The sequence below is a fragment of the Myotis lucifugus genome, unplaced genomic scaffold, assembly GCF_000147115.1.
Source record: "Myotis lucifugus unplaced genomic scaffold, Myoluc2.0 scaffold_564, whole genome shotgun sequence".
Taxonomy (NCBI): domain Eukaryota; kingdom Metazoa; phylum Chordata; class Mammalia; order Chiroptera; family Vespertilionidae; genus Myotis; species Myotis lucifugus.
Genome location: NW_005871612.1, coordinates 64,865 through 89,886, shown reverse-complemented (window position 1 = coordinate 89,886; position 25,022 = coordinate 64,865). Strand labels below are relative to the sequence as shown.

Sequence of the window (25,022 nt, the reverse complement as noted above, 5' to 3'; positions counted from 1 at the left end):
GTAAGGATGGGATCAAAACCTTGCTTTTAGCAGGACTTGGGGTTTGATTGTATGAAGGGTTGAACTCATTTCTCCCATGTAACTGTATTTTGGCGTGTGGTTGAGGGGTTTCTCTTTAACTCTCCAGCCCCTCCCCCAAATATAGATGGTCAATGTTCCTGCTAAACGTCTCTGTCCTGATGTCTTTTGGCTATCTCTTGGTAATCCTCTGAGATCAAGATTTTTTTTTTTTCTTCTAGCCACTGTAGTCTGCAGATCAAAGCTCTGGCCAAAATCCATGCCTTTGTTCAAGACACGTGAGTCCTGCCCCCTTTACAGGATTCATCTACTTCAAGGGAAGAGCTCTCGGTTTTGCTCCTCCCCCTGAGCTCTTTGTTTATTTCATTTCAACAAACGTTTAAAAATATGTGCTCTTTTATCTCCTCCTCTGCTGTGGCCTGTGAAGGATGCCAGAGAAGCATATGGCATGAACCTTGTCCTCAAAGACTTTATGATGTCTTTGGGAAGGTGAGAGTATCCTAGGAGAAGGATGCAGGAGAAGTTATTAACAGTGTATCAGAGGGTGTAGAATACATAACTCAGGAGACCCAGAATAAAGAGTGGTCAGAGAGGAAAGGTAGGGCTGGTTAGGGAAGACCTCTGGCAGGGGCAAGCATAAGCGCATTCAGCTTTCTGAGCCCTAGTGATGTCCACTGGGTTGGACTCACTGGCTGTGTGAGCAGAGGAGGAGCCAGAATGTCGCGCTGGGTCACTGGAGGAAGGTGTGAGGGACCCTGCAGCCAGAGGTCAGGAGGGTGGCCGCCTCCTTTCCCTTCGTGGTGTTAAGGGGAGGTCGTCCATTTTGTACATCTGAGCTCCCGTCTGCAAGAGGCAGAGCCGTGTGCGTGTGACAGGCATCTGGGCTAACGGCAGCGTGGCCTCCGTGCGTGTGCACACGTTCCTTCATGGGCTTCCTCTCTGGGCTTCTGAGGGGTGCACAGGAGGTACACTTGTACCTCACCCAGTCTCCAATCACTTGCTGGCTTCATTTTCCCAGGACCCTGAGTGAGCCCCGGCAGGCAGAGATCCGGAAACAGTGCCTCCGTCTTTGGGGGGTGAGCATCTTGACCCCAGTCCCCAGGGGGGTGCTCCAGGGCAGGGAAGCTGTAAAGAAGAATAGGTTTGATTCCCAGTCGCCCCATGTAAATGTCTGCCTACCCGCACAGCATTCCAGAGCTGGCAGTCTCAGCATTGCTGGGTGTTACCTCCTTGGGCCTTTCACTGCCAGTTGGGCCCTACAGCTGGGTCATAAAGGACAAAGGTGGTGTGTGAACAGGCCTCATTTTGCCGCTGGTGGCTCTGTGTAGCAACCGTGACCATAGACAGCCCCAGAGAAAGGGAAGTGGCATGTGGGGTGTGCTACCACGGGGCCTGAAAGGGCGGTGACTGCATTACCCACCTCCACCCCTTCTTTCTAGCCTCCTGTGCTACATGCCGTCTGCTCTTCCCCAGTCTGACCTGCCCCCTCACTCACGTAGACTAACACAGGCTTGGTCAAAAGTCCATTTGAAAACCAAAGCCCTCTGCTGCCTGTTTTCAGATCCCGGACCAGGCTCGTGTGGCTCCTTCCTCCTCAGACCCGAAGTCTAAGTTCTTTGAGCTGATCCAGGTAAGTTTGGTGTCTGATGAAAGTAAAGTCAGAGAGGCCTGACTCTAGATGTGGGAGGTCTCACTGAGACCCCAGATGCCTGGCTTCCAGAGGGCTGTGCAGGCACCACCGGCTCCGGGGGCTGGGATGAGTGGGAACCTGGGGTGTAGGGTGTTGAGTCCCCGAAAACCCATCAGGCTCCCTGAAGATTCTTGTCCTGAGATATGTTGTGCTCAGCATTCCTGCCAACCAGTCGATGGTGCTGGCAAATATAGGGTCCCGTGAGATTTGCCTGCAGAGGAGAAATGAATTATGGGTTGAACTGGGGCAGGGGAGCTGGGCAGAGGGCTGAGGGGCTTCCAGGAGAGCTCTGTAATGGGTCTGGCCTAACCCTCGGCTCCCTGTCCTGTTTCTGATGACCTGGTCCTTGGAATTCTTCTGCCTTTTTTTCTACCACCCGCCTTCCAGCTCTTCCCTGGGTTTCATTTGAATCTGGCCCAGGCCATGGGCCATTGCGCTGGTTTCGAGAATGAGGTTGAAGATGGCCTCAAAAGAATAGCATGTGTTCGTTTTTCTGAATGGTCCAGAGAGATCACTTATTTGCTCTCAAATTGAATGCTGGCAAGTCCTTGCCTTCAGTTTTATTGAAAGGGTGACTTTTATATTCTGGTGACATTTCCTTATAGCTCAGGTAAATCCATCTGTACTTGGAGGCTTGGTGTGGTTTCCTTTCCCAGCCTCCCCTAACCGGTCCTAAAGGAACACTCCAGGCAGATGGAATCGCAGTTAGTGCTTGGTTAGGGAGAGCTGGGGTGCGAGGGATGTTTCAGAGAGCATGTGCTTCCTGCCCCTCACCTTCCCAGCCTGCCCCACTCCTGTACAGGCACCCACACCCATACTGAGCGCCTGTCCCTTCCCCCAACCCAGCCGTGTTTTCTCTGACCCGGGGCTGCAGGGCACTGAGATCGACATCTTCAGCTATAAGCCCACGCTGCTCACCTCCAAAACCTTGGAGAAGATCCGCCCAGTGCTCGACTACCGCTGCATGGTGTCTGGCAGTGAGCAGAAGTTCCTCCTGGGCCTGGGGGTAAGTGCAGCGGGCTTCCTGCCCAGCGAGGGCAGGGACTTGCTTCTGGGAATCTGGACAGCTGCCTGCCACTCAGTGCATGTTCTCTTGGTACCAAGGAACTTGGGCTTTAACCCAGGGAAGCTAGTTCATGAAACTTCACTTCCTTTTTTCCTGAGTTAGCTGTTTTCATTCATTCTTTCATTTATTTATGTATTTGCTTACTCATCTCTGCATTGCTAATGGGAACACTGCCTCTTGCCTTGTTATATGGAGCTTCCTGAGCTAGTAGGATGGTCAGCAGGCCCATCTGGCTTGAGCCTATGTAATTCTTACTTTTTTTGTGTTCATCTTCACCTGAGGATATTTTCCCATTGATTTTTAGAGAGAGTGGGAGGGAGGAGGAAAGACAGAGAAACATTCATAAGAGAGAGACACATCAATTGTTTGCCTTCTGCAAACCCTGACCAGGGCTGGTGATCGAGCCTACAACCAGGGTATATGCCCTTGACCGGAATCGAACCCAGGACCCTTCAGTCCACGGGCCGATGCTCTATCCATTGAGCCAAACTGGCCAGGGCTATGTAGTCGTTTCTTTGCAACACCACCACCCCATGTCATCCCTTCTTGCAAAGACACTACCTGGACTTACCTGGGGCCTTGGATTTCCCTCAGGTGTGAGCAGGGAAATCTATGGTGAGCTGAGGGAAATCTTTGGCAGTTCTGTATGTTACTTGATTGGGTCAAGTCATCCTTGCTTTCTTTCCACTCCGACTTGTCTTTCTATATAATTTTCTCTCTTCTTCCTTACTTACTTTCTCTATGTCCTCTCCCACTTTACCTTTTTTTCTGTTACTTTCTTTTCTCCCCTCTGCTGTCTGGACCCTTTACCAAACCCACCTCAGACATATACACTAAGCCAGATCTTTTTTGGGGGCCACTAATCATGGACTTAGGCCTTTTGAATGGTGCCCTGGGTCTGTTCCCTACACCAGTACTGAGGCTGTGGAGGACACAGTGTCTTATCACTGAAGTACAACCCACGGATCTAGACATTTTCTTCTGACATCAGCTGTAGCCACCAACTAGAAGCCCTTTTAGAACTGATCCTCTCACCCTTCAATCTCCATGGTTGCCTGACCCAGCCCTTTCTCTCTACCCGTAGAAGTCACAGATCTACACATGGGGATGGCCGCCAGTCAGACCGCTGGGTCAAGCTGGACCTGAAGACAGAGCTGCCCCGGGACACTCTGCTCTCTGTGGAGATCGTCCATGAGCTGAAAGGGGAGGTCAGAGTGGTTCTGCTCCTGTGTCCTGGCGCTGCCAGCTAGGAACCCGGGCACAGCTGAGCCTGGCCTTTCTCCAAGTTAGCGGGTATAGTGTATGTGGTGCTTGACTGTCCCACCCAGGGCCGGGGAAGGCCTGCTGATTACTCCTTCCCCTGAAGCAGTTGGCATGGTATGTTCAGGTAGGAAGGACCAGTCTCCATGTGCGAAGGAGGAAACCTTGGTCATCTCTGCATCGAGGCCTGGTGGGCCTGCTGGGTATTTTTTAGCTGCTGATTTAGTTTTTAACCAGGGAACCCTTCGGAAAGAAGCAACTTTCCCACGAGCTTTGGATGTTACAGCAGATGGGTGACTTTCAGAACAGTCCCTGGGAACAGTTGACAAGGGTGGGAAGCCAGGCCCTTGGCTGGAGCACCATGGTGGCAGCCTCACCAGTTTGAGATTCATGGGGGTCATCACCCAGAGCCTCAGCTCTCTGTGTGCTCAGGAGCTTCACCAATCCAGGCTGAGAATCAGCTGGGAGGGAGGCAAAAGAAATACCCTGTGTTTAGAGCCCTACCCTTCCCCGGCTGTAGGTACAGTGGTGGGCGGAGTGGGCCCCTGGCCGATGCCTGGCAAGGCGGGCAGTGTACTTGTCCTTCTAGGGGAAGGCCCAGCGGAAGATCAGTGCCATCCACATCCTCGATGTCCTCGTGCTGAATGGCAGCGACGTGCGGGAGCAGCACTTTAACCAGCGGTCTGACCTGGGCCCTGGGGGAGGGGAGGAGGGTGGGGTGGGCCAGGGGTCCTCTGGGGCAGCAGTCTCCAGGCCTTGGCCCTTCACCAGGCCTTCTCTGCTTAAGGGCATCCTTAGAGTTCCCTTCCTCCACCCAAGGGCAGGGTGAGAATTGGTGCTGGCACTTGAGAGTTTGCTAGGGCTTGGGCCTTGCTGCTCGCAGATACGCACACTCCTGTTTTGCTACAGCTGTTCAGATCACAGGAGATATTTGTGTTCAGGTTGAATAAGAGGGTAACCTTATGGGGAGAAGGGTCTTCTCTGAAGAACATGTCTTATGCGTGGTGGTCCCACTGAAGTCAGTTCATCTGGAGCCCACAACTCCAGAAGCACTTTTGTTGAAAGGAGGGACAAAAAGCAGCGACGTCTTGCACCAGGATGCTGATGTCACTCTGAGTTGATTCACCGGGCTTGGGTCTGAGAGATTGTTTGGATTGTAGAATTCAGCTTGCTGAGAAGTTTGTGAAAGCTGTTTCCAAGCCTAGTCGGCCTGACATGAATCCCATCAGGTAAGCGTATCTCCCTCCTCCCCAAACCCTTTCCTTACTGCTGCTTTCTGGCCATTGCCTCCTTCCCTGTTCCGAGGGGATGGGAGGGCCCAGTGTCGGGACCAGACGAGGTTGGTGTTAGCGATCAGACTGCCCTTGATGAGTGCTTTGTTTGGGGGTGCTAGATAGGTGGCCCCTTCACCCTAGAGTAACTCCCCATCCTGCCGGTCACAGAGAGCGAACCTCCACAAGATTCCTGCCAAGGGCTTAGATGTCCTCATTCACAAGGATGCTCTGTCCTCACACCTCTGAGAGTCACGCATTCATTCACACGAGTAGCATTAGCATATCACCTGGCCTTTTCATTCTTTTCCAGTGAGAAAAGGGCCCAGAAAGAATGGGAGTTTTGAACATGAAAAAAAGAAGGATGGTTTGAAGGAGTGGGACCCTTACTGCTTGGGAAGAAGGCCAGGGTGTGCTGCCTTGTTAGGCCGTGTGCGAGTCCCAGGGTCCTGAGGGAGCAGAGGTGGGTGGGACAGTCGGGGAGCAGACGATGGAGACCGGCTTTCCATTGCTGGGCCAGGGTCTGAAGTTGTTTCCTCTGGGACTTCATCTGACTAGAGACTGAGATGTCTGTTTATACTTTATCAAAATCATTATTATTATTTTTAATATGAATTTACTTAAAATTAAATCCAGTACTGAGAATGCACTTTATAAGATGTCCTTGGAAAGTCTAAAAGCAGTTTCTTCCTGTGCTCGCACTGTCCTATCTGCCTGGTCCTGAGGGGCAGCTCCCAGGGACCCTGCCTCTGCTGCTTGCGGCCTGGCTGCTGGGTCTCTGGGGACCTTCCCCAGTGGCAGTTCCCAGGGTGCGTTCAAGGGTCCCCAGAGGTGGAGAGCTGGGCATCAAACAGGAGTCCTGCACCCTGGGTAGGAGTCCCGCTGCCCCCTATGTAACGGGCCTGTGAGGACTATTGGGAAGTAATTGCTACAGGAAGGCCTAAATCCCATGTGGTCAGATGTGGGCTAGCGCCTGCACCTTGGTGTCTAGCCTCTGTAATGGTAATGACGAACTGGGGTGGGATGCGGGCAGAGACCTCTTGGTCTGCCAGCCCCTTCCACTCTCTCCCGCCTTCCATAACCATAGTTGCACTCCCCAGTTGCCCTGGGGTGGGCCCGAGAGGATGCTGGGCAGTTCTGAAAGCTAGTGTTTGTCTGTGTAGGATAGCAGTGTGCCACGCTGGGGGTGGGGGGGGGGCATGTTTTTGAAGGGTTGGTGGTGCAGGGCCTGAGGCAGAGGGCAAGGACAGGCACAGCCTCCTGCCTATCAGCTGCTGCTGGATAAGAATGACCCCCCAGGAAGCCTTTGTCCTCTCTCCATCCCTCTACCCTCAGGGTGAAGGAGGTGTACAGGCTGGAGGAAATGGAGAAGATTTTTGTCAGGTGAGTGACTCCACCAGGGTAGTTGAGGATTTGAGGAGTTGAGGTGGGCGCAGGGCAGCAGCTAGGATTTGCTGTCTTTTGTGGAGATCGGGGTGGGTGGTGAGTTGGCCCTGGCAGCCTGCCTTTACCCCTGCCTGCCTTGCCTCCGGGCAGTGTGGCTCCACTGCAGCCAGGAGCCCGGCTGAGAGCTGATTCAGCACCCTGTCAGGAGGGGAACAGGCGGGTGTGTGTCAGGCAGAAATACGGGCTCATTGCTGCTGTAATAGTTACGATTGTCCCTGTGAGGGCAGAGCAGCAAGCTGCTTGAAACACCATAAATCCCAGCTCCTGGTGCTGACAGAGAGATTGAGCCTGGAGGGGAGGGAGGCATAACTGCTTCCTTGGATTTTTAGTTTCGGAAGGTGGGGAGGGGATGGCGGGGTGGGGAGGGGAAGGATAGCTCAGACCCGTGGGTCACATCCTGGGTGTGCACCTGCTCTAGCCTCGGCTCTCAGTGCTCTCGCGTTAACTCTGTACTGGCCACAGTGATGTTATGGCTGGTAGTCAGTAGACCAGTGGCAACCGTGGTGTCAGATCTTATCCTTACTGGTGTCACCCTGAAACTCCAGCAACAGCAATCTATCGGGGGCAGCTGTCCCTTCCCACCTGCCTTTGCTTAGTTGTGAGTTCAGCGCCTAAGCCTGAGCTCCGAACCCAGCACTGGACTCACTTGTGTGGCTGGAGCAATTCACTCATGTCTCTGCCTCAGTTTCCTAGTTGAACTAAGATAAACTCTTGTGGTTGGTGTGATTTTGATGATAGCAAGAAACTATGGCTAGGGCTTCCTCTCTCTCATGCACACACTCCATTTCCTGCCCGCATGCCTGCTTGGGAACCAGGTTGGAGATGAAGATCATCAAGGGCTCCAGCGGCACCCCAAAGCTCAGCTACACAGGGCGGGACGACAGGCACTTTGTGCCCACTGGTCTCTACATCGTCAGGACAGTGAACGGTGGGTGATGAGCGACTGTTTTCTGTCCCCGCCTCCCTCGGTGATTGGCCCAGGTCCTGCCTATGCCAGAGCTAGGGGTTCCCTACGAATGTGGGTAGCAGCCAGGCTGGCATTTCTTTGAGGTGCATGGGGGGCGGGGGGGATTGTGTGCCCTGAGCTGCTTCTGTTCTATGGTGGGTCCTGGGGTTAGGTTTGGGCTGAGAAGAGAGGAGCCCAACTCCTATATGCACGTGGTGTCCTCATGGCAGGAAGGGGGTGTTCTTGGAGGGCCGCGGCAGATCCAGAAGGTCCGGCTTGGCCATTTGCATGCCCTGTAGAACCCCCTTCTTCAGGGCCCTCTGCTGGGGTCCCACAGATGTTGCCCTGGTGTAGGTTAGCAGGCCTGGGTGGGCTGGTAGTCTCTTAGCCGTCCTCTGGAGCCCCTTTAGGCTGGAGATGAGGGCTGCATCCTCACAGGCTGGTCTCTGCCTGCACGTTGGGGAGGGAAGGAAGAACAGTGAAGGAGGGCACACCCCTGCGTTGGCTTGCCCTGTTCCCCCTTGGTTACTGTGTCCTTCCTGGGCTCTTCCTCTTCTTCCTCAGAGCCGTGGACAATGGCATTCAGCAAAAGCTTTAAGAGGAAGTTCTTCTACAACAAGAAAACCAAGAGCTCTACCTTTGAGCTCCCTGCAGACGCCATTGCCCCATTTCAGTAAGTAGCCTGCCCCTCAGCAGTCCCCCGCACTCCTGCCAGGATGCTAGCCAGTCCTTTGGGGCACAGCCCAGGTACTAGGACCAACTGCTGCCCATGCAGGGGCTCCTCTGAGCAAGGACCAGACTCCTCTCTACAGGGATGTGGAGGGCGGCCTCTCCAGGGCGTGGCTGGGCCTGGGCAGTAAGCACAGAGGAGAGGGATGCCAGGACCTGCTGGATGGTTGGGGGTCCTGGGCTCCGGGAAGGATCCCACTTAGGGCACCTGCCCCATGGAGCAGCCACTGCTTCCCTGACTTGCTGACACTGTCCTGGTGGTGCGAACACGCTGAGTGCCCACAGCCCTGCCTCTCGTAACTCCGGGTCCCAACTGTCCTTGTCAGGACTCAGTGTCCATTTGCCAGGTTGTTGATTGTAGGTTTAAGCAGCCATTCCGATGGATGCCAACAGCAGCAGCAGCTGTTCATTGGGAAAAGGTGGTTTCCTAGGAAGTGAGGCGGAGTGGGAGCCTTCTGGGGTTTTGGCTGCCAGAAGGAAGACCCTCAAGTGGCATCGTTAATAGTGATGCCATGACCTGCTGTGATGGTTGGGGTCCTGGGTGGGGACCTCCCCACTTAAGTTCATCCCCTAAACCAGTTGCCAGGGGTGGGTGGTAATCTCTTGGTCCTGATCTCTGGCTACAGCCCTCTGATTTCCTTTCTTCCCAGCATCTGCTACTACGGCCGACTCTTCTGGGAGTGGGGGGATGGCATCCGTGTACATGACTCCCAGAAGCCCCAGGACCCGGACAAGCTATCCAAGGAGGATGTCCTCTCCTTCATCCAGACGCACAGCGCCTGAGGGCCCGGGGACGCCCACTCCTACTGACCGCCCTGCTGTTCAGAGTTAGGGTGCTCTACCTGGGCCCCTCTCAAAAGGGACAGGGGAGCACAGCCTGGCCATGAGGGGTGGATGGTCTCCTCTCCATCTCCCCTGAAGAGCTCAGTCGGGGGCCATCAGAGGACACTCACATGTTCCTTCTGGGACACCTTTCAGACTTTCCTCCCTGGAGACCTGCCTGGGAACCGTCTCCCCTGCGAGGACTCAGCCTGAAAGACGCTGCTCCTATGTGGTGTGCGGTCAGGGTCCAGGGCACGTGGGGCTGCGGAGGACGTGTCAGAGCAGCAGGGCTTTGGCTCTGCTGTTCTCTCCTGTATCCTGTAGACTCACTTTTCTGAGTTCTGTGACTGCCCTGAGGGTGGCCATGCCCCAGCTTTGCCCAACTTTTTACTGGGCCAACCCTTAGTGGGTGAGGCCACTGTCGGGAGCTGGCCAGGAGCACCTGCTGTACAAATCAAGGTTTTGTTTCTTTGAACTTGCTCTGTTTTGATGCCAAGTTGGAGAAGATTTTCTTGTCTTGTCCCCCCAACCCTGTCTTGGTCTTCCCTGGAGTTCTCAGCCTTGACCTCTGACAGTCCCGCAGGCCGGGAAGGGAGGTGTGTGGCCACGCCCCTGACACCACACCAGGATGCAGGTAGCACTGTCTGTGGTAGTGGATGTGACTGCCTCCTGGGGTGGTAGAGCCTTCCTGGGCCCCATCCCCTTTTGACCCAAATCTTGGGCAGCTCTAGAAGGGGAGGAAGCACCCTCGAAGCCCTGCCTTTTTCTGTGCCCCAGCAGCAGTGGTCCCACTGCAACAGAGGGTACTTCATTTGCCACAGCCACCTTGCTACCCTTCCCTTCTTCCCCGTAGGGGGTACAGTCACTTTTGCCATTCTGTGGTGTTGGCTGAGGGGGAAGAGGGGAAGCTGGGCAGTAGCTTTGGGTAGGGATGGCACTGGTGGTTGTTTTTAATGGGAAATACCCGCCAGAGACGTTCATACAGGCTCCCTAGGGCCCCCTCCCAGTGCTAGACTGGTTTCCATGGAGATAGGGCACTGAGGCTCCCTGTCAGGTTGGAATTGGCTCCACCCTGCGGTGGGGGTGTGTCTCCAGCCAGTACCCAGCTCTCGTGCTCCCCCCCCCTTCCCCAACCCCCAGGTTGGCAGCAGCACTGCTAAAATGTTGTATTTCCACCCAGTTCTGGGTATATGTGTGTCTTGCAAAATCTTGGATCATTAAAGATAAACATATTTTTAATGCCTGTGTGGCTCTGTACTGGGGCTGCTGCTGGTTGTCCTCGGTGTTTGGTCTGGGACTGGCTTAGATAAAACAGCTTGGGCTGAAGGTGAAGGGGAGGAAGTTGTGCTGGAAGAAGAGAGGGTTTGTTTATTCGGAGCCTTGTCCAAGCTCAGGGCTCTCAGAGCTGCTGCTTGCTGCCAGAGAGGGGCCCAAGGAAGTCGGCAAATTATGCAGCTTCTGTTAGAAGCCAGGATGGGAGGATGAATGAACCTACAGCCCAGCAGGGTAGGGAGGCACTTTCCCCCTTACATAAATCACACAGCTCACTCTGGTGATACTGTGACAATCCAGGATCAGTCTGTGACTAAAATAACAGAGGTGTCAGACCAATTAGTACCACTAGACCAGGGGAAGAAGGGAGGGAGAGATGGTTGTGCCAACCCCCAGCCAGCATCCCTCCTTCCTGTGCCTGCACTGGGGGCTGTGCTTGGGGTGGGAGACACGCAGGTGCTGAGGGCACCTCCCACTCCGGTCCTGGCTAGTTCCTTCCCCAGTCCCATCACTGCTGGTTTCCTCTAGAGCAGTGGTTCTCAGCCTTCTGGCCCTTTAAATACAGTTCCTCATGTTGTTACCCAACCATAAAATTATTTTCGTTGCTACTTCATAACTGTAATGTTGCTACTGTTATGAATCGTAATGTAAATATCTGATATGCAGGATGGTCTTAGGCGACCCCTGTGAAAGGGTCGTTCAACCGCCAAAGGGGTCGCAACCCACAGGTTGAGAACCGCTGCTCTAGAGCCTGCCTGCACTTTACCTGGCTCCTTCTCCCTGGCCTCAGCTCCTTTCCATGTTTTACTTATCTAATTGGGGTGATCTCAGCTCCTAAGCCCTTCACCCTTTTGGTTGCCCTGTTCTGTCTACCTTGCTCCAGCCTCCCACACGGCATCCTGGGCCCTGTGCTGGGACTCGGGTTGGGGGATGTGCTCAGAGGCAGCGTGTGATGTCTGTGTTTGCGGCTCCTGCCTCCCCATCCTGTCGGCCCCACCTCTACCGCTTCTCCCAGCAGACCCCGCCTGATTTACTGCCCACTGTCACCATAAGTCAGTCTGGTCATTACCATGGCTCTTGTAGCCCACTCACTCCGCCAGACCTCGCCAGCCTGGCTGCCTCTTCAAGACGGATTAACTCCTTGCCTCCGTAGGACTGCCAAGCGACCACTTCAAGTCCCCAGTTGCCCTTCGCTGCACAGACTACCTTTTCCTGGCATAGTTGCAGGCAGGGCATGACAACGTGTTTGGTGTGGGTGGTGGGCACGTGGCATGATGCCCAAGCCCTGGAAATGGCTCTCAGTGTAGTTCAGGCTTGGGGAGTGCTTCCCGCTGTCTTTATTCCCTACTTAAGTTGAGGGCTCACATTCACACCCCCCCTTCTGAGTTCTAAGCCAAGAGCTTTCCCTTGAACATCTCTTCCTTGGTTCCTGAGTGCCGCCGCCCCCCTCCCCCGCACCCCCAGCTGCAGTCAGACGTGACATTTACTCAGCACACAGCCGCCTGGGTGTTCTTTATTGCCTCTCCCTTGGGCTAAGGGAGGAGCCGGCACAGTCCTGGAGACCAGGAGCAGAGGCAGGAGCGGCTGAGCCAACAGGAAGCTCTGCTCAGTGTCTGGTGGGGTAGAAATGCCCCTTGTACCTTGGTCCTCTTGAGTCCTAAAGGGCCTGCTTGGCTTGACTGGGCTGTTGACTGGAGAAATCGCAGGCTCACATAGGCCAGTAGGCGTAGATGAGGCTCAGGAGGATGAAGATGGCCACGGAGAGTAGCATGTTCTTCCGGTTCTCCTGCCGAAGCAACTTGAGCTCCTTCTCTGGGAGGAAATGGTGTTGGACAGGTAGTTTAGGCCCATCTGCTATTCTCAGCTGCCTCTGCCTCTCCCACAAGTGGGTACACACACTGCTGAGGGCCAAGCTGTTCCCTGCCAGCCACTTCCTTATCCATGAAAAGGACTCTGTCCTTGATCGTCACAACCTTTTGGCTACAGATCCCACCCAGCCTCCAAAAGTCCCAACACAATGCTACTCAACCATTTCTCTTCAAATGCAGTTGAAGTTGAGGATGGAATGTGTGAGGGGTCACCAAAAGGCCACATGTGAAAGCCAAGCTATGTGGTGGCATGGCGTCACCAGGTGAGTCCCTCCACTTGTCACTGGGTGGGCTCCGTGCCCTCTGCTGGACGCCCAGCCAACAAATGAGGGACACTAAGAGGAGGCGGTTTGTGCCGTGAGGTAGTCGGGCTCACCTCTGGCAGAAGCCAGTCCTCTGCAGCCACACCGTCTCAGTGGGGATGCTGTGATTTTGTGTGAAAATTGCTAGGGTGGGGGGCACTGATGTCCCGCCTCTGCCTGTGAGCGGGAGCAGGGAGACCCTGCAGACCAGCTCTGGGCAGGCCAGACTGAGCCCAGGCTCAGGCAGGGGTGTGTGCACATGCACTGCACACACTGAGTGTTTCTTCAAAATCGGTCCCTTTGGAAGGTTCCCTGCCATGTGGACTGTTCTGGGCTGGTTCTAGGCCAGGTTTGGCCCCTCAGGGAGAACAGAACAGACAAGTTGGATGAGCCTCTGTGGATCAGCAGGCGGGGGCAGGAGGGCGGAAGGGGTGGTGGTGGGCCCAGCAGCTGCCCTCCCTCTAGCTCAGTGCCCTGCCAGGGTTCTACCCGGCTGTGCCCCCAGCACCCAGAAGGTGGCAGCATTGCTCCACTCCAGTAGCCCTTCAGGGCACCCAAGTGCATCCTCCTTCAAGGTCCCCAAGGCCCCGACTCCCATCACAGGGTTTTCCTGGGGGGTGGGGGTGGGGGGAGGGGGTGGCGGGGGACAGGGAAAACAGCCCTCCCAAGTCTGGGTGGATGTGAGAATCTTTTCTGGGCCTGGCTACTGTCATACCTTCGTCCCAGGAAGAACAGACCCACAGGCCTCTCGATCTCCCTTGGAACAAAGGAACAGACCTGCTCTTCTTCCAGGCTGCTGGGCTGATAGTGGGTTCCTATAGCCGCCTGGGGGCTGACCCCTCCTGAAGAGCCCCTGGATCCCTGTCACCTCGTGGGCTCCCTGGGCCATCTGTCCCTCCTGACCCTGGGACTGGAGGGTGGGGCTGGTAACGAAAGGGAACTTTCTTACCATAGTTGGAGGCTTTGTTCATCAGGCTGTTTTTCTCCTTCTCCAGAGACTTCCTGTGAGGGGGGAGGAGTTTTGTGGCTCAAGCCTTTTCCTTCCCACCCAAGGGGCAGCTGGCATTCCAGGGCAAGTTGGACAAGGGCTAAGGTCTCTGTGGCAGGTGGAGGGGCCCAGGTTAGATATGAGGGGCTGAAGAAGGGTGGGAGGTGGGGCAGGAGCATTACCTGGCCTCTGGGCTCAGCTCCGCCCCATAGAGCCTGGAGTTCACTGCCTCCAGGTCCCTCCGACATTGCAACAGCTTCTCCTCCAGCCCATCGATCTGAAACACAGCACACCAGCCGCTGGAGAGGGCAGCAGAGCCTTCCACCTTCCAAAATAGGCAGGGTTCTGGGATGGGGAGGAGGAAGCCCTGTCATCCCTAACATTTCTATTATGCTGTCCTCGGCCTCCATGTGGTACAGCCTGAGCCCCACTGGAAATGGCCGGGGGTGTTGCTCAGGGTCTCACAGCCGCCCTGAACATGGCAGACGCCAGCCACGCAAGGGTATTTTGGAATGAAACGAGATGCTCTGGGAAGGCTTGGCCTCTCCAAAGCACCCCACGCACGTGAGGGGTGGGTGGTAGAAACTGAGGGGCAGAACCAGAGGTATTTTCCCACTGATGTTAAACTAGTCTAAGTTGTAAGAATATATATATTTTACCATGAGAACCAATACAAAGTATTGAGTGTAAAAAAATGCAGCTCAAAAACTTCTATTTCTTTCTTATTGGGTTCTTGAGGCAAAGTATTGCCCATCATCAAGGTAGCTGTAACCTGTGGGGCAAAATTGCTTCTGAAGGTTGGTTGCCAAAGTTATCAGTTTTCCTATTTGTTTTGGTTATAATTTCAGAGATGTACACTTGATCAAATAAACCCTGGGTCCTGGTATCATGCATTTGGCCTTGAAAGTTCATCTGTGTCCATCTGTCCCCAGATGTCTGTCTAAATGGCCACCTCTCTGGGCCTGGGACTGGCTTGCTCTTCTTGAACCACTGCCCTGCTGACAGGAGCCTAGATGGGAAGGTTCAGAGGGCCCGGTAATGCTCAATTTTCCATCTGACTTAACTCATTCTCACCACGTCCCTGGAAAGGATAGCAACTATGACCTCTATTTCACAAATGGGAGAAAGGGTCCCCAAACAGAATTCTCTGAGGAGTCAGAGTGAAACACCCCTCCCCTCTTAGCGGTCTTAGTCAATTCCCTGCTCCAGTCCCTTTTAGAGTGGCCCCTGAAGAGGTGGGACCAATGATCCCAAGTTCGAATCCAAGTCCCAGGCCTGTGGTCAGGCCAGTGTCGGAGTTGCACTTAAGTCCCTAGGCCTTCTGCCCCTCTCCCTGGCCAGCACCCATCCTGGGTCAGCCATTTCCCTCATCCCAGTGCCTGGCACAGACGATGCACCATCTATCCCCTTTCCTGCAGCCCAGCCTGCTGCCAACTCTGCCTCCGGAAACAGGGTCCTGTGGGAGGGAGCAACTGCATCGCGTTGAGTTAATTGCCTGGTTAATTGTGTCATTTCTCTGCTAATGGGCACCAAAGGGACGGTTGTCCTGGGAAACAGCCCCAACCAGGAGACAGGGCCTGTGCCTGGGGAGGCCAAAGGCCATCCTAGAATAGGCGCTGTAGGGAGATGAGCTCTGGGGAGCCAGGCTCCAGGAACAGCCACGGCTGATCCCGATGGTCAGTGGAACCAGAGCTGGAGCTGGGGAAAGCAGGTACTTCAGGCAGCCATGAGGCCCGGTCTTGATAGCAGCACCCGCAACACACAGAGCCCAGCCCCTCAGGACCCTGAGATTTGCTGTTTCCATTCCATGGTGTAGAAACCCCAATCAGAACACCAAATTCCATGCTGGGTCCTACACAAAGCTTAATTCTTGAAGCTCTACCTCCTCCATGAGGCCTCTGCTGGAGGGGTACTGCCTCCTGCCCCCAGCGAGGCTGAGCATGTACTGTCATTCCAACTTCGTGTGTACAAACCTCATCTTCCCAAATGCTGGGAGCCCCAAGGGCAGAGGGTGTAAACTTGGAGTTTGGGGTTCAAGTCTGGCCCGGATGGACCCATTGCACTCATTTATGTGCCTGCTTGGCCCCTAGGGCTGACTTTGTAGCTCCTGTCCTAGAAGCATGTTGGCCATTTGTCTCCTTTGTGACCACAGGCCTGGCCCACTGCAGTCTTTGTAGCCATGGAGTAGGGTTGGGCATGGCTGGGGCCCAGGAGCTGGGATGGATTTAGGCCTCATGTAACAATGGTCACTGAAAGCCTCCACTTGTGCCCAAAGAAGCTAGGAGAAGTTAGGAGAAGCAACTGTCATGCACATAGATATGGCCTTTGTGGATCACCTAGTGCAGTATTAGTCCTTGGTTAGATTTCTCCCTGCCACCCCTTGGGCCAGGCCGTGGTTTGCATGTCATTCTGGGAAGGGAAAGTTTGGGGATTTCCATCCCTAAACACTTCTAGAAGGCTATCAGGTGTCCAAACAAGCGCTAACTGGCCCGGAGCAAGGCCAGGAACTCATGCTAAGCAAAATCTTTAAATTGAGGTTGGCAAGCTGCAAGTGGCCAAGCCAATCTGCTGCTGTGCTCCGGGCAGGGCCTGTGGAGCTGGCAGTCGGAGGCCTTTATCTGAACAAGCCCAATTTCTCTGCAGTTCCACTGAATATCCCCACTTTCATTTACTACTTTTTAATGAGGCTTAAACAGACTAACACAAATCAAGGTTTTAGGGACTCAAGTTCTAACCTCCCTCTATGAATATTTATGTCCTGCTGACAGCTCTTTCTGACTCTCTTCTAAATAGCAAGTTCCCCTTCTTTGTAACCCAGCTGCTGGGTGTGGGCTGAGTCGGGGGAGGCTGAGGCTGTCAGGCAGCTGGCTGGCTCTTAGAAGGCCGCTCACCCATCCGCAGAAGGTGACTCTGCTGGCAAACCCCTGCAGCACTTGCTGAAGCAGAAGCTGGCTCTCGGGCAGCTGTAATAATGGGTGCAGAGATTCCACGTGACCTCTGGCTGCAGAGAAGGCTGGGAGGGAGGGTCAGGATGCATCTTTTAGTTGTGACTGGAGTCAGGAGTGGTAGCTACAGAGTAGAACTGACAAGATGGGCCCAGAAATGGGGCAGAAGACTCAGAAAGTGGGCCTTAAAGAAGACCCTAGTTAGATTTTCAGTCAACTCTCAATGACACGCACCTGGATTATGCTCTTTGCAGAGTCCCTGCAAATCTGCAGTCCTTAGCTTTCACTCTGCCGGCAGGCTGAAGGCAACCGAGAAGATAGCAAGGCTCAGGAGAGAAGACACAGGGCTTATGACCAGAATAAGGAGACAAATGGCAAGAAGATTCTAGAAACATAAGAGTCAAAGCTGGGCAAGCAGTTGGAAGCCCAAGTGCCTAGAAATCTGAAATTGTGGCTCCTGAAAAGTGTGGTCACATGGAGTGGGGCCTGCACCCAGGTGCCTCAGCTTGTCGCTCACGTGCCATATTCCTTAATCCTATCTTTGTAGAACAAAGATCATGTTTCATATTCCCAAGGATGTGAGGATGATGTGAGGCAATTCATGTAAGGTGCTTGAACAGTACTCAACGCACATAGTAGTTCAGGAAGTATTTGCTACCATTATCATCAGAGAAGTTTTCACTGGATCTTTGGGGAATAAAAAGAAAAGTTAATTTGTGGCAAGAGTAAGAGAAGGAGCTGGATGTGTGTGGGGCTGATGGACAAATCTGCCCTGGCCACTGGCCGGTAGCAGTGGGAAGAGGAACCCCTCTGGCTGGATATGGCCATCCTCTGAGTCAGGGGGGAGTTCAGGGGTGGAGACTGCAGGGTAGGCCATCAGGACAGCAAGGCCTCCACAGGCCAGCCCATCCAGCTGGCTCAGGACATGCATACTCGGAACTTTGTCACTGGCCTGGGGAGAAGCTGGGCTGGGGCCCCGGAGCCAGCACCAGGTTGTAGAGGCTGGGCCTGGTGGAACCCAAGGATGACAGGCCTACAGCAGTGGCTAAGGGCAAAACAGACTCATGTGGTCTGGGCACTCTGGGGAGACATGAAATGGCAGGTGGAGCCTCGGTTCACCCACACCATGGCTCTATGGGTCCTGGCACCCAGCTAAGCTGGGAGCAGGAATGTGAAGCCCCAGGACTAAGGCAGAAAGAGGCCCCATCATAAGAGATCCAACCAACACTAGTGGGGAGAGTTACACTCTGGAGGCCATGGAGACTCCCAGGACACATGCTGGATAGCAGGATAATTAGCAGGAGGAGTGTGGCGGCCCAAGCCTGGCTCCAGTGCTGGGATTTTCCTGGCGCTGTAGGTGGGTAGCAATGCTGGCTATGACTGTCACAGGCAAAGTGGTTACAGCCAAGGAGGGGACTGAGACAGGGAACTCATTCAGACAGTACGGGGGGCCCCCGATGTACAATAACATTAAGAAGTGTCCATACATTACGTTTATATTCAGAAGACCAAGTGCCCGTTTTTATACAGGAAAATGAACACTTTAAGTCACTAAGATGACAGCAGGTGCAGCATGGCTGCAAAGGAACCCAAGGAAGCCGAAGCCGGTTTGGCTCAGTGGATAGAGCGTCGGCTTGAGGACTGAAAGGTCCCAGGTTCGATTCCGGTCAAGGGCATGTACCTAGGTTGCGGGCACATCCCCAGTAGGAGATGTGCAGGAGGCAGCTGATCGATGTTTCTCTCATATCGATGTTTCTAACTCTCTATCTCTCTCCCTTCCTCTCTGTAAAAAAATCAATAAAATATATTAAAAAAAAAAGGAACCCAAGGAAGTAAAAAAGGCAGTGGTGTGAGCTCCCTACAAGTTAGCAAACTGTGCCCGGTAGGTGTTGTGGAAACTCATATGCAAGCAGTTAAAGGACCAAGCAATCAGTGGTGAGTATGCAGGGTGTCCTGGTGGGTAAGTCTGTAATTTGACCCCGAGACCAGCAGTGGCTAAAACCTGCCCTGGGGACTACTGGCCTGAGCCTAGACAGGGAAGATGGAGAGCTGCGAGGGGAGAAGGAGAAAGGAGGGAAAACGAGGTCTATAAGGTAGGAAGTGGGAAGGAGCATTCCTCAAGGAGGAAGGAGCTGACCATCTAGAGGAGGCCTGGAGCCAGGATCCAGGAAGTCTGTCCTGTATGGGAAAGGCCCACAAGTAATTCTGCCACAGAACCACTGCCTTCCTATCCAAGCACAGACTGCGGACTGGGTGCCTGGCGGGTGGCTTTGAGAGTGAGCAGAGGAGCAGGCTCAGCGAGAAGTATGAGGCCAAGGATCCTCCACAGACGCAGGGATGTTTCCTGCAGAAGAATGTTAAGATCTGAAGTCAGTCCAGCAGTCAAGGTCACCATGGGCCATGACCCCAGCCAAGTGTGGCCATTGCTCCTGCTGGCAGATGCCAAGGAACAAAAGGGCTGTTCATTTTCCGTCATCAGGGGCAGGGACTCTCCCGGTGGCCTTCGAGGCCCCTCCTTCAGATGCAGCTCCAAGGCACTCTGATGACAGCTCAGTAACCCCCAGCAGCTAAGCAAAATCCCCTCTGCCATCTGACTTGGGGAATAACACCTTATTCTCAGAGCTTTAGGGAAGTCTCCCTGGGGTCCTATATGCCATAAAACCACTGTGTTAAGAGAAACTGTAAAATTCGTCTCAAATCCCCGTGAGGCATCTTTTCAGGAGTATGGAGCCTCCTGGAATTAAAGTCCTCAATGAGACCTCTTTGGGGGCAAGAAACATGAGTGCCAGCTCACACACAAACTGCCCAGCACACTGGTCGGGTCAGGCCCCACGGGGCCAGGTCCAGGCCTGGCTGCCACCAGGGCCTGGCATGCAGCTTTTATTCTGCTGACAAGAACGAGCCTTAGGCTGTGGCACCATTATGGAAGCTTCCCCTCTTGAAGGTGGCTAACAGGTGCTCCCCTGATCATCTTGACACTCTGGGAGGGGCTCCCTGCCCGCTCCCTAAGTTGCCACTGTTAAGGGCCAAGCTTTTTTCTGGGAAAGGGCAGAGGCACCCTCAGGGCTTGGCACTGGCCACTGCTTTCTAGTTCAGGAAGTCATTTCCGGTCTTGCTGGCCTTGCTCTCGGGAGCTCCCAACCGGTGAGAAAAGTGGCTGGGAATGAGTTCACCCCAGGAGCCAGGCAGTGGTAACAGGGCACATCCTGCACCTGCCTGGCCAGGTCCTTGCTGGGCACCAAGATCTACTAAAAAGCACGGTGCTGGGGTATCTGATCCCAACTCAAATCACCAAGTTTTGTGTGTCTAGACCAGGGGTGGGCAAACTTTCTGACTCGAGGGCCACAATGGGTTCTTAAACTGGACCGGAGGGCCGGAACAAAAGCATGGATGGAGTGTTTGTGTGAACTAATATAAATTCAAAGTAAACATCATTACATAAAAGGGTACGGTCTTTTTTTTTTTTAGTTTTATTCATTTCAAGCGGGCCGAATCGCGGGCCGTAGTTTGCCCACGGCTGGTCTAGACGGCACAGAAGGAGTCAAAGCTGCCTCATGGAGGCCAACGGTCCACACAAACTAAACCACAACAGCCCAGGAGAGGCACCACTGCACATGCGCCATGTGCAGGCACTTCTGCGCTCCTCTCGATCCCCTCGTGGGATGCTCACAATAACCCCGAATGAGCAGTGTTATTAGTATCCACATTTGCAGCTGAGGAAACTCAGGCCATGGAGATGAAGGAATCTGCCAGGCTCACACAGCCAGTCCATGGAGAGCCAGGCAGTCCGAGTCTGGGCTGCTAGCCACCAGCCTACATAAGAAAGCCCTGAGCCACTCTTAGCTCCTGGGTGCAGCCTCCACTCCTTACACCCTGGGCTAGACAGTTTGTGGGCAGCTTCATATATGCTACCCAAGGTCAACATCAACTCTACAAGGAAGGGACTGCCCCCATTTTAGAGAGAAGCTAACACCGGCACAGAGATTTTAAGCAACCAGCCCAAGGTTATGTGATTGGGAAGTGGCAGAAGTGGGGTCAGGAATCTGAGTTTTTCTGCTCCAGAACTCATGCTCCTTCTTTAAAACCCCTCGTGAAAACCTTCATGACAAAGAAGGGCTCTGTGGAAACGATTCCAGGTCCTGGTCCAAGTCCACCCAAGCTTGAGATCTGGCCTCCACAGATTCTCTACTCTGAGTAAACGTGTCCAGGGCTTTGCTGGTCTCTATCCACATAACAGCTACGCTCCATGAGGGAAGAACCTGACTGAGATCCATTTGCTGGGAGACACTGAGACGGGAGCCCAGCATCTGCCCTCATGAAGGCAATTACCTGCCGGCTGCAGCACCCCAGGCACCCTCCCCGAAACTGTGTAAACTGCCCAAGCGCCTTCCCAAACCCACAAAAACAGACCCAGTGTGCCCACTTCCACCTCTCCCACCCCCTGTCCAGTGTGCAGATGATGTTTTACCGAGTTGTACACTTGAAACCTGTATGGTTTTCTTAACCAATGTCACCCCAATACATTCAACTTAAAAACAAAAAAACCAGACCCCGTTTGGAGAAGGAAAAGGTGGGCTAGTGGTCCTGATGTGCCCTTCCTTCCCCAGAGGCATCTAAGTCTTTCTTTTCACGAGTTAATTCACAGCTGAGTGGTGTGAGCTGTCCCAGCTCCAGCCCCGCAGCCTGGGAACTGGGTTCTGGAGATCCACCCATTTCAGTCCGGAGGCCCCGGTGTTTATTATACCCGGCAAAGGAGCAGCACCACCTGCCCAGATGGTCTCTGGCAAGAGCACTAGGGTTTCCATCTGGGGCCTCAGGCCACACAGCCAAGCCACATGGGGGACACAGGCCTCAGTTTTTCCGGTGAGTGGCTTCAACCCCCAAAGGGCTGATTACTCTGGCATTACTTAAGGGGTGTTTTTCTGTGGAGGAGGCTCCTAGGGCTCTGTGGGGGCAGAAAATCCTCCACCCATGGCTCCCCAAAGATCAGGCCCTGTGAGAAGCTCCTCTCCGGGGCTGAGCCAATGAAGACAGGTGACCTTTCCAAATTTTAATCAATGAACAATTTTCAGGAGAAGCAGAGCGCCCAGGGGCTTGTTTCTCTGGAGAGTCACCCTGGCCCTGGGTCAGGAACGCGAGGGTCCCTGCTGAAGCCCACGCAGCCCCGAGACACCCCGAGACCTTCGTGTGCCGAGCAGTTGCCAGGAGAGACGCCACTCTCTGCCTGCAGCCTTCATCTGTCCCTGGCCAGAACGTTGTTTGGAGTTTGTTTTCTCTTCTTTCCCCAAATATATTTTTTGATAAATTAGCAAAAGCTTCTTCATCGCTGAAAGGCTGAAAGCATTTTTCAAGAACTGGCATCTACCCCGCGCCTTATGAATTCATTAATTAAGATGCTGGCAAACAGCCACTCCACACATGCTGACATCCAGCCGTGTTAGGTAATGAGGTTTTAGTCTCCTGACCCCCGTCAAGTGGAGCGGAGCCAGACACAGGCTGCCGAGAGAAATCACCTGCCCACTGCTGACCTGTCGCTTGTGCCTGGCAGCAGGTGAGGCTCATTTAATGGTCAGCGGCCCTTGAACAGTCTCCACATGTTGCCAGCCTTTCTCTCAGCCCCTGGCTGGGCAGTACCCAACTGCCTGCTCCACTATGGCCTCCTAACCTCTGACCAGCAAACCACTCAGGCCCAGGTATCAGAGACAAGGGTTCAAGTGCCTCCTCCAGCCACTCAAGCCAATTGGGTAGATATTTATTGCTTGTAGCCCTTGTCTCAGAAAATTGGTAGGCTCCGTCAGCTCCAGAGCTGAGGCTGCCTTCATCCACACTCAGTGCTTCTGCCCCTCCCTCCCCTCAGGGAGCTTACAGCGGGACTGACGTGAAACAGATAATTGTCAGTGTCAAGGCTCCTTTCCTCTGGCGCTCATCCTGTCTAAGCCATTTTCTCCTCTCAACCTACCACCTCAACTTAATTGTCACTGATCTGGGCCTCTTTTTCTGATAAGGATTCCAGTAAATTCTAAACGACTACCATTAACTTTTATTCCCTACAGCAGACACTATTAGTTGGCCAGCACAGCATCGATTACCAACCCCCTTCTTTGTCTGACTCCATTACAGAAGTGAGAAAAGATCAACAGATGTTTACCAGCCTCACTGCAGCTAGGAGTGGTCCTGACCCAGTTCTGGCCAATAAGATGTTCCAGAAGTCTGCTAAGAGACTCTGGGGAGGGCTTATGCTTTGCTTATAAAAGGCACAAAGAGTGTTGTAGTTCCTTTCTCCTTCTTCCTTATTTGAAGTTGGATATGATGAATGGAATTTGGGCAGCTATCTTGTGACTACGAAGAAACAGCTAAGAGAAAGCAGAAATACCAGCCCTGACATAGCTGCGCTTTAGAACCAATGCCACCAATCTCCAAATTTTCTGTTTGGGGTGGGGTGGGGGGAAGGGGGAAGTATACTCCTATTTGTTTAGGCCAAGGGTCACTGGATATATAAACATCATTTGTGGGCCATTCAAAATTATCAACTTAAAAATTAGCCTGCTATATTTGGTCAAACATTTAATTAACTCACCCCTAATGCCTTGGCCAGACCAGACCAAACGATTTCATGGGCCTCATCCGGCCCTCAGGTCGGACATTCCCGTCCTGGTTTGGTCACTTGAGGTCAGTTTTCTGTAACCTGTAGCCAAAAGCTTTACAAACTGATATGTTTTTGTATTAGGGAACAGATCCAACCAAGTATCTCCTTTAAGATGTCAACTAAGACACTGCACATCTGTTAAGACAGCTGTCTGCTAAAACATCTACAGACATTAAGTTGAAGGGTCCAGTTTTGAAAGAAAAGCACAAGGACCAAGTAACAGCTCATCACTACCAGAGGTTTAAAAACAAACAGGTTTGACACCAGCCAAAATCCTATCACTTTATACTGAAATGCAACCTTTCCCTCAGCCAGAACCCGCCTATCAGTTTTGACTGAAATACAACTCCCCCCTCCTCCCATATAGCATTAAAATCAGTACCAGAGAATGGTGATTTCTCATCTGAACTGTAATTCTTTCTTGCTCTTCAGAATGAACTCTCAGAAGTTAAAACGCATAGCCAGTTTTTTTCAACTCTGAAATCTCACAAGGTGGCAAATGAGTTGGATAAAAAGGTCTCATGAGTAGCCATGAGTGGGGGAGGCTAGGAGGTGCCTTGGTTGTCCTGCAAGGTGACTGCCCCATACAGTTGGCCCGAGCCAGCCTTGGGGTGAGTGCTGCCGGCTCAGTAATTGCTTCATTACAACAAGTGGAGACTGTTTGCAGGTGCTGAGATCACTCACTTGTGGGGGTTTTATTGCCCTGGTCAGATTAACAAACATTTCTGATTAAATCACCACTTCATTGGCTCTAAGCACACAACTTTTAATGAGGACAATATCTACTGCTACTGAGCATCAGTGCACATTCAATACTCAGACCCGCTGGGGGCAATGGACGAATAAGGTGAGGAGACAGTCAGATGCCAAGCTTTTTCTAAGGTGCACAGTTACAGATCTCAAATGTTAGAATATCCAAGCAAAAAGTAACCGTAGAGATCAAGATGGCAAATGTAAATATCTACTAGTATATTGGTATTGACAGGTAAAAAAAAAATATTGGCAAATGTGACTGGTATAAGTTGGTATTAGATCTCCCCCCACCCGCCCCAAATTCAAAGCATTTTTAAAACCATGTCAGCCAAACAAAAGACATCTGTCATCTGTATTTGACCATAGTGAGTCTGTAAACCCTGGTGAAGTTACAGATGAGAAAACTAAAGTCCAAACAAGGGGGTTGACTTAGTCATGATAAAAAACACCCACAAAACCACAAAGGTGCTAATACAGAACACTGCTTATTGATAACTAGAGGCCTGGTGCATGAAATTCATGCACTGGGGGGAACCTCAGCCCTGCCTGTGCCCTCTTGCAGTCCGGAAGCCCTCAGGGGATGTCCAACTGCCACGAAGGCAGAAGAGGCTCCCATAATCGCTGCTGCGCTCACCAGCCGTGAGCCTGGCTTCTGGTTGAGTAGTGCTCCCCCCTGTGGGAGCACACTGACCACCAGGGGGCAGCTCCTGCATTGAGCGTCTGCCTCCTGTTGGTCAGTTCGCATCATAGCAACCGGTTGTTCCGGTTCAGCTGATTTGCATATTAGCCTTTTATTATATAGGACTAGAGGCCCAGTGCACAAAAATTTGTGCAGGCGGGGGGAGGGGGGTCCCCCAGCCCGGCCTGTGCCCTCTCGCAGTCTGGGACCCCTCGGGAGATAACGACCTGCTGGCTTAGGCCTGCTCCCGGGTGGCAGAGGGCAGGCCCAATCCCTAAGTGCAGCCCCTGGTCAGGCTCAGAGCAGGGCCAATTGGGGAGT

The 25,022-nt window shown here is 53.3% G+C and overlaps 2 protein-coding genes across 3 annotated transcripts in view; one reads left to right on the top strand and one right to left on the bottom strand.

Moving 5' to 3' along the window:
• The window catches only part of CMTR1 (cap methyltransferase 1), a 57,358-nt gene extending 46,871 nt beyond the window's left edge, over positions 1-10,487 (top strand). Inside the window, 12 exon segments of the mRNA XM_006109973.3 lie at positions 240-296; positions 1,037-1,094; positions 1,580-1,648; positions 2,583-2,714; positions 3,859-3,879; positions 3,881-3,982; positions 4,624-4,715; positions 5,195-5,263; positions 6,641-6,688; positions 7,567-7,679; positions 8,262-8,370; positions 9,077-10,487. Coding sequence (XP_006110035.1) covers positions 240-296; positions 1,037-1,094; positions 1,580-1,648; positions 2,583-2,714; positions 3,859-3,879; positions 3,881-3,982; positions 4,624-4,715; positions 5,195-5,263; positions 6,641-6,688; positions 7,567-7,679; positions 8,262-8,370; positions 9,077-9,209 — 1,003 coding nt within the window. The 3' untranslated portion in view covers positions 9,210-10,487.
• A 1,515-nt stretch (positions 10,488-12,002) lies between these two features.
• Positions 12,003-25,022, bottom strand: part of CCDC167 (coiled-coil domain containing 167) — a 19,000-nt gene continuing 5,980 nt past the window's right edge. Inside the window, exons 2-4 of one of the 2 annotated variants that reach the window (XM_006104393.3) lie at positions 13,861-13,955; positions 13,640-13,692; positions 12,003-12,332 (exon numbers count right to left, since the gene is read on the bottom strand). In XM_006104393.3, the coding sequence (XP_006104455.3) occupies positions 12,229-12,332; positions 13,640-13,692; positions 13,861-13,955 (252 nt within the window). In that variant the 3' untranslated portion in view covers positions 12,003-12,228. Of the gene's footprint in view, positions 12,333-13,639; positions 13,693-13,860; positions 14,004-25,022 lie in introns of both variants that reach the window. The other variant, XM_023745668.1, reaches the window with a different exon arrangement.